We start from the raw sequence: 9,255 nt of genomic DNA on the forward strand, positions 1-9,255 counted from the left end.
GATGCACTATTTCTCTACAACAGTAATTTCCCCCATCATATTACAAATGTATGTATAGCGTTCCTCTCATTATCTCGTAACTGTTTTCACTAGTAACAGATTATGAGTATTTCTGATTCTCCATATTGAGAAATTAATCATAGTTCAAACATGCTAAATGAAGATATAACTACAACAGCTGTTTGCGAATTAGAAAACCAGAACCCAAAGTGGTGTAATTTGAAATACTACATAGTAAGTTATCAGAATTAATATCAACTCATTGGAAGGAAAATACCCAGAGAAATATCGACTTGTTAATCTTTATAACCCTTGATGATTCTAGTTTAAAATTACGATGGAATCTATTATTTTCTTGTTTTTAATGTTGCAACCAATAGAGGGCAATCTCTTCTCATGGAAAGAGTGTCAGATGGGTAAACTCTCTTCCTTCCCTTTGGTTATTCTGAGTGCATCATTGGAGAGTGCTGAAATTAAATACTATTGTGTCAAATTCTGACAGAAGTTTCGCTGACGTCAGTGAGACGATTTGCGCAAATAAGGCATGTAACTTTGGCCGCATATGCACTTAATGAATTGAGGGGATCAAAAGAAGATGAATGCAGTTCTTTATGAACCAAAGTAATAAGAAAGGAGAGAGTATTCTCTTTATTAATTGATACATTCAGAATTTAAACTGATAATTATTTATTCTCTGAGCTTTTGTGAATAGCTACTTTGGGATTTCAAAGGTAAAAGTCTTCACAGTGTTAAATGGAAAACCTCAGGAGAAGGTGAAATAGAATCCATAAAACAAACAGAGGACTGAAAACAAGTGTGAGTTCCTGTTTGCATAAGCAGTTTGTTCTAAAGGGAATCTCTGTATTATTATCAAACCTTCTGCCAACCTTAGATTCTCCCAAATTAAGGGGTACATCTTAAGACTCCCACAAAGACCTACTGTGGTAGGTTCAACCTTGTTTTCATATCTTTTTGCAAGTAGCCATTTTTTTATTTTGTAAATTCCAAGTATGCAGAAGCTGTACAAGATTAATATTTTATGGTGGAATAATGTTTAAATTACAACCAATTTCATCTGTAAAAAAATGCATCGAGATGATGCATGTCCTGGAAGTGCCACCTTAAGGTGATAAGATAGCAAACTTCTTTGGAAGTTTAGCTATGGAACTTCAAAATTTATATAAACTAAAGACTGCATTCAACACACCAATTTGTTTTTGTCAAACGCAGTGAACGATTTGGCTGTCAAATAATGATATATTAAATTAAGAGGTTATTTTCAAGAATGTGGTTCCATTTAAAATGGTGCCAAGTCTGTCGACTGATTTATTGATCGACTGGCTAGTAGGAGAACCAATTGCTCAGGTGATGACAAGCTGTCAAGACTTCTCCCAGCATGCCATGCACTTGTCTCATAATCAGGGATCCTGGTTTTCTCTGTTTAAAAATCCCAAATTCGCTGATTAAAAATTCTCTGATTATATATATATATAGTTTCATTTTAATCTTGGAAAAGTGTAACTTTGGGTTTTTTATATATATGGATGGGCAGGCTGGGAGAAGTCGTGACAGCTTGTCATCACCTGAGCAATTGGTTCCCCTTGAGATATGTATGTATGTATGTATGTATGTATGTATGTATGTATCAGTTGAACACAATATTTTATTAATATATTTACAATTTTAAAGCAATTTTTAAGCCTATCAGTGTTTCAATCATTAGAATAAAATACATTCTAAATACCGATATATTTTGGTGTTTGATTTTGGTTTTGTTTATCATGGGAAATCACAGCTCCCCCTGCACCCTTTATTTATCAGGACATGGGTCCAGCTGTGGCTGTCCCCCCAACTCCAGGTGCTTTGTGGTGCTGAGCAGCTGTGATATGCCAGTGCCTTGCCCCTGTCCATGCCATTGCCTCTCACTCCCAATCCAAAGCCCCCCCCAGCCATGCTGGTGCCCCTCACTCCTGATCCACAGCCCCTTGCCCCACAGAGGGGGACACCTGTAGCATCCTCTGCCCTAGGCTGGGGCTTCCATGCTGTACCAGGTGGCCTGGCCGTGGCTCTCCTCCAGGCAGCAGCTCTTGGCTGTCCTGTCTCTGAAAGCATGGGCACCAGCCCTTGGCATTACTGGCCCAACCACACAGCTCCCTGCTTCCCCCAAATAACCCCCTTGCCTCTTCCCCCAATGGACGGGCAGGTGCTTTTGGGCAGGCCCAATGGCAACAGCATGGATCTGGGTACACCAGCAGCACTGAGCGCTACCTCTGTCCCCCTGCCCCATCATTGCTCTCCTGGAGCCTGGACACCTTTCCTCAGGACTGGCAGGCACTTGCTCTCTCCCTTCCCCCGCCTTCGACACCCATCCCCTTCACACATCCCTGCCCCCACCCCCCCCCACACACACTGCACCCCGGACAGTCCCCAAGTCCTGGCCCTCCAACCCCCACCATAGCACCATAGACTTACCTGTATCCAGCTGCTAGGGTTGCTCCCACCACCCTACCTGTCTGTAAGCTGGCCACATGTGTGTGCATACGCACATGTGTGTGGTGCCCCCTGCCTCCAATTGCCCTCCTGCTGCTCCCTCTGCAGCCCCAAGCAGCTCCTTGCAGGCTGGAATGGGAAACTCACGGTTTCTGGTGGTTTTCTCCTTTGAAGGAGAAAACCTGAGCTTTTCTGCAGGAAATGGAAAACCCAGATTCCTGCTCATAACTGACCAAATGTAAAGAACAAGCCATAATGGGTCAAACATCTGATGAAGGCTAGTGGCTGGGTGATCATGGCTTGTTTGTATTCAAAGCCATTTGCTGTATTCCATATAATGGGAGTTGTTGGAGAAAGAAAAGTTTTTCATGAGAAAAAAAGAGTTACATTTTATGAAATTATCTGGTATGTTTTTTAATCACAGAGAGCAGGTACTGTCTTACTAATTTATTTAAAATCTTTATGAAAATGTCTTTGGTTGATAGGGTGTGTTTATAAAAAATGTGAATTTTGGGCCATCTTGCTCCTTTTAAAATACCTTGATAGAGGATCTGGGAAACCTTGGTAAGTGACTTCACAATTACCCTTGTTATAACAGACCCTCATAATGCTTTGCCTGGGAAATAGGATGTTAGGAAAGAGGGAAGGGAATGTGTAATGGAAACTATTTCATCTAAATGACAGATGATTGTCATTCTGGACATTTAAAGGCACAAAAATGACCACACACTTACTAACAGAAACGTAAGACTAGCTTGCATCTGACAGAAGCCTGCTGCCTAGCTGGCTAGAAGCTCTCTGGATTTAATTTGAGTCCTGTACTCCATCCACGGGATTTATGCATGAGAACTGTGTCATTAATGCTGTAGACATTTCATATTTTCTGACTGTTCCCTGAGATATATGAATGAATGCTAACTGCTCTCTAGCTGGTAGGGCATAACAACATGGCCTTTTCTGAATCTGCACTACTAGTACAGCAATACACAGAATGACTGGCAAGGGATCCCTCATCCCTTCTGCAACCCTTTTTCAAGAGGGCTGTTTTAAAGTGTGAAGACCATTGTTTTGCCACTAATATGAAAACCTTTTCCCTGCTCCTAATCAAATTCCCCACTAGCCTAAGGCCAACAGGAGTGCAGGTAGGGGCAGGAGCCCTGGAGAAGGGACAACATCTATATTTAAAAATAAGTGGGATTGCTTTCGGTCACACCAGGGCTATTCAAATGTAGCACCTCTACATTTGGTGGAGTGCTACTGGGGGAAATGATTTTCTAGGCTGTGATGGGGCTTTGTAGCTTTGATACAATTACTTGCAGAGACATATTCTGCTTTTGTTTGGGTGTGGTAGGTTTAAGGGACCTACTACCTGACCCTCTCCCCACAACTTTAATTATTTAAGTAATAAATATTAAAGAACATTATTTAAAATATTGCATCAAACATCTGCCATTAAATTGTAGCGTGCAGATGACCCTGAATATCCATTCCCTATTAGCTCACTTCAGCTGTCACTGGTGAAAGGAATGCCACAATACTGATTTGTATTTCAAACAAAGTTCTGCCTTGCTCCTACCATTATCTACGTAGCTAGTCATCATAAAAAATGCTCTTTAAAAGCATATAGGTTAGGCCTTAAGACACTAGTTCCATACTAGCATGGATTGTGAGCATTTGCAGTTTACAGAGAAAATGAAAATGGATGGGATTGTTCTAGGCCTGCTTCCCCATTTGATCCATTTGCCTATTGCTTGTTAGGAATTAGTCTTTTGTTCTTTTTCTTTATTTTTCCCTTTCTTTCCTTTTTGTTTGGTGCTATGGTGCCTAAAAATAAAGCCGATTGGAATTTCCCTCCTCTTTAGACCTTTATTATTCAGGATACTAGAAACTAACCTGAAATTCTGAAAATCAGAAAGAAACAAGTCGCCTTCTTGCTGCCTTGTGCTACTCCTTTTCCTATTCAGTTTGTTAAGAAAATAGAGAACTTTACAACTTTTACATTATGCCAGACAAAATGGAACTGGAAATGTTGCAACGGACTAGGATCCAGCACAGAAATACAGATATACAGCTATATTACAGTCTTAGAGGCTGACTGACAACATGGGAATTAGCTTCCAAATAGTCATGGAAATGGAAAACTACAGATAACAGCATAAATCCGCATGGTATGAAAAAGCCTACCATTCCACTAGCAAAAGCACTCTATCCAAAGCATCTAAAACTACTGAGAGAGCAAGCCCAGCAACTTCTTTGTGCTTTGTTTGCAGAAGTTTCAGACTCTGTATGAGCAAACAACATAGTCTGAAATGGCAGGGATGGTGGAAAAGGATCTGACCGAAAGCTCATGCAAAACAGAGACTGTCTCTAATTACGAGAAGCAATCGGGACACTATTGTCAACCTACCGTCTATTGGATTCTTACCTTTTTGACATCCCTGACTAGATGATACAAAGTGTTGGATGGTCCATGTCTCTGCAAATGACAAATAAAGAGGAATCAAACAGTTTAGCCCTGCACAGAGGCTATGTGTAAGATGTAACTGTAAATACTTAAAGATACCTCTTTGATGTAAAGTTTAGTAGTTTAAAAACCCCTTCATTGACTCAATGTTATCAGTTCTTTTCAAATAAACTGAAATAGCATTGTTTCATCCAACACCCATAGAGGCCACATGCTTTCCCTCCTCAGTAAAGAAACATATCCCAGTTTTGTACACTCAAAGAACAAGCTAATAAAAAAGATGCACAATGGCAGCACAAGCTGAATTAAATCTTCAGGTGTTTTATATTTTGGAGGGGTTTAGGTTATATTTTGGAGACTCCTTGGCCTTTGGCAAGCACAAATATGGAATATGTGCCCGTGTAACACATCTGAACAATAAGCCATACCTAAGATAGTATGGTTTTGAGAAGTACTGGGGCCAGACAAAAGTTTTTTGGAAAACACCTCATGATATAAGGGATGCATAATGAAGGGCTGTCTCTAGGTTTAGTGCACCTAAAAGATTTCAGTTTTCTTGGTGCTTTCTGGCAGGCAGTCATAAAGAGGGTGATGGAAGTAAGCCTTCATGTGGGAAGTGTTGCAAGCAATTAGAGCTGTGCTTGAGTTTTTCTTTGCAGCTATGGGAGCTAGAAACTTTCTTTATTTAATGACATATTGGATTGTTTGAGTTAATAACCAGTTTTCATGTTGAGTCTTTAACAAAAAAAAAGTCACACCAAATGTTGTTAAACTGGCCATTAAAACATGTTAGTTGGTAACAGTGTATGAGAAGCCTCCACCCATATAGTGGAAATCTAAGAGCTGGCACTTTAAAAAGAACTATTGTGTTTTTTTATTATAAGTCAATCTTATCCATAATAGTGGTAGTGAACTCTACTTGAATGGGGAAAGGCCACAGTAGCTGCGTGCCCCAGATGGCCAACATCCATAGTTCCTGGGGATCCAGTGGTTTGCTCCACTGTAGTGGGAGGCAGGTAGGGTAGGAGTTCAGGAGCCTTAAGAGCTGTATGGTAAGGTAAGGCTTCTAGGTCTCTGAGCTGCTCTGCAGGAAGCATTGGAGCCTTGGATCCCCAACTCTGAGGGTGAAGTTACATGTTACACTTAGATCATGCTAGGGGTACTTAGAACGTGAGCATCCACATGTTAAAGTCCATTAACTCTTTCTAAGCGTCCTCTGAGTATCTCAATGCGTGGTTATAGACATGCTCCTGGAGGCACTGGGACACTTAAATTAGCAAGCAGAGCTAATTAAAATTACCCAAGTGTCACATGTATCAGCGTCCCCATGCTGACAAAATGGTGGAAGGGTGCTTTGAACTAAAGCTTGTTCAATACGCTTTAGTTCAAAGCACATTGCAGCCATTTTTCAGTGCGGGGGTGCTGATAAATGTGATGCTGAAGGCTGCTGGAGTATGTTAATTTCTGTCCACCAACAGACTCAATTAATCAAGTCTGCTCCAATGCACTGGATTTACAGTGTTTCGAGCAGCCTCCCTGCATGTGTGTAAGTGCCCAAATTTATGAAACTTCAGGAGAGGGTTAACTCTGGGCTGTGCTACTGAGCCAGGGTAACTTCATTCTGCTCCATGAAAATAAAATGAGCAATTTGCAGACCTCCACCAACCCAACATGCACTGCTCCCATTCCCGACCCCATCCCCACCCTTGATAAATCAGGGATAAAGTCTGGACATCCTGGCTGCTAGCCTCTGCCTGCCTCTAGTAGCAAGTCAAAGCTTTGAAGGCAAGAAATGGTATTAACCCTTAGCATGCAACTGTTCACAGCACAGTCTAACTTTAACATTCAATAGATTTAGTGTATTCTAAGTGTCACATGTAACTTCACCCTGAGGCAAGTCATCACTGAAGCTGCAGAGCCAGGAAACAACTCGCAAGTGTGAGCTGACAGGAAATCAGGCAGAACTGGATATTCTTATGAGGCAGGGATATCTAAAACAATCCAAATAGGTTTTCTTTATTTATATTTGTTTTACAGGGGACCTTAAATTTATCATTTGAAAAAGACTAGCAATGCTGAAAATTTCTAATACCCAACTAAAAAATGTTTGAGTTTAAATTTAAAATATTTAAAAGACAACAATCTGATCCATTCTTTCAAAACACAAATTAAATGAATGTGATTTGCTCACATTTTTTTTAGGAGAGGTCAAATCTGAGAACTGGAGAAGTCAAACTAGAAACATGCATGTACTCATGATGTCAATACAGCCACTCCACATTCCTCAAATAATTAAGGGAAGTTGGATTTTGAATTACTAAAGCCAGGCCTATTGGATCCAGGACTTTGGCTTTATGTGTCATGTGAAGCTTGAATCCAGAACAGTAATTCAGATCTGGCCTTTTAACAGGCATCTGCCTTTGTTTAAATCTGTGAACATTTTCCTTTTAACTAAAAATATTTGTTTTATTATGCAATGACATGGAAGTTTAGGCTTTAGACAATATGGTGGGCCCTAGGCAAAGTGACCTTTGATATAAAGAGTGCTTTTTATTTTGGATTTTGTTGGTGCATTTAACCTTTTGGTTTTTTTCCATAGTTACTTGATTCTTCTGTGGGATTTTGTAAAGACAGGAGCAGTTCGAGGACTTTATCTGTACTTACTGACTTATATTTCACAAAAAAGTTGCTTCTTCTTAAAACTGAACCTGAAAATGTGGGATTAATTTATGTGCAGGGAAGAATACATTAAATTCAAAGAACAATTTTTGAAAACCAAATATTCTCTCATCTTGTTGTACCCTTTGGAGTCACATAGTACTGTTCCACAATTCCCTAGCTTGCCATAATATCCTCCCAACCAGCAGGCAGCCCAACCTGAAGGTCTATCATGCTGAACTACAACTCCCATCAGTCAACAGGTGTTTTCTGCAGTTTCAGTGGGGTGTATTTAATCATATTGCAGGGTGTCTGTGCAGTCAACATAAGCAAGCAAGATATGGCTTGTCCTCATTGCAAGAAGTCAAACCTGACTTGTGATGTAAGAAAATGAGAATTAATTTATAGAGAGCGTTGGCTGTGCTGCACTTCATTGTGCCATGACAGTGTGAGTGAGAGGTGAAACAAATGAATGAACAGATAGAAAATTTGCCTTAGCTAGGCCCTACCGTATTGTACAATTCCTCTAGTCGGGAGATGGTGAGAAAACGATGCATGCTTACTCCATTCTCTATGAGCAATTTCACAAAATCCACTCTGTCCAACACCAGGGCATCCAGCATGGCTTGCTCAAGGGACCCTACCTGTGAAGCAAGCAATTCATTCAGCTTGTGCCTACAGGGGTGGTGTAGCTGCACCCCACTTTTGGACCAAGTGAGGGAAGCTGCAGCCAGGGACTATTTTAAAGTTCCCACAGCAGGTAAGAATCCACTCCTCTTGGCACCCCTTCCCTTCTCCTCCATGCTCAACACTACCTCCCCTCCCTTTCCCTTCCCTCCCTTTCTGTCCTCCATTGTGGTTGCCCCCCGCTCCAGGCTGCTCCTGTCCCACTTCAGCTGGGCTGTGCAGGGAGCTGGGATTAACCAGGGACAGCAATGGTGGTGGGTCGCCTGACCCCATTGTGTGTTCCCCACCAGCCTAGGAACAGGTTCAGGAAGAGGGAACCCACGCTCCACTGCTGCTGTCCCTAGATAAGCATAGCTCCCTGCACAAGTGCTCTCTGCAGCCCTGGATGGAGCAGGACAGGAGCCGCCTGGACAGCAGTGGTAGTCAGTAGATCTCCCCTTCTTGTGGTCAAAGGCATAATTAGAGAGGGAGGCAGGGACCTGAGAGTGGGCAGCCCTGCAGTGCTGGTTGCTGTTCCTGCATCTGCCTTTTAAAACTCCCGGATCTGCCTATGCATGCCTATACTTTTAGGGGACAACCCCTAGATAGTGCTGCCATTCCAGCATGGTTATGGAGCTTCAACATAATTCCTTTACCATGTTACAATTTAGGGAATTTTAATTCATTTTGGTTTCTCTCATTCAAATCATGAATGGAAAAATGAACACATCAATATGATATGATTAACACACATGGATAAATCCAGATTAGGACCTATGAATTAAAATGCTCAGAGTCCAGCAACTAGTGACCAGGTCTCTTACCAGCTTTTCAGTATTAGCTTCTCTTTCTTGACAAACATTCTGTTTTTCCTTTGGTTTTTCAATTGGTGCTTATTCAGTCTACTGAGTAAATACTGTACTGCAAGCATGCAAACATTTGAAAGCTGGGAACCAGAAATATTTTCATAAGCAGAG

General features: G+C 41.3%; 1 protein-coding gene across 1 annotated transcript in view; it reads right to left on the reverse strand.

Moving 5' to 3' along the window:
- The window catches only part of LOC132249506 (transient receptor potential cation channel subfamily M member 3-like), a 28,274-nt gene extending 19,916 nt beyond the window's left edge, over positions 1-8,358 (reverse strand). Inside the window, exons 1-2 of the mRNA XM_059724788.1 lie at positions 8,122-8,358; positions 4,916-4,966 (exon numbers count right to left, since the gene is read on the reverse strand). Of these exons, the coding sequence (XP_059580771.1) occupies positions 4,916-4,966; positions 8,122-8,235 (165 nt within the window). The 5' untranslated portion in view covers positions 8,236-8,358. The remainder of the gene's footprint in view (positions 1-4,915; positions 4,967-8,121) is intronic.
- Between the last annotated feature and the right edge of the window lie 897 nt (positions 8,359-9,255).

This window comes from Alligator mississippiensis, chromosome 3, assembly GCF_030867095.1.
Source record: "Alligator mississippiensis isolate rAllMis1 chromosome 3, rAllMis1, whole genome shotgun sequence".
Lineage (NCBI taxonomy): Eukaryota > Metazoa > Chordata > Crocodylia > Alligatoridae > Alligator > Alligator mississippiensis.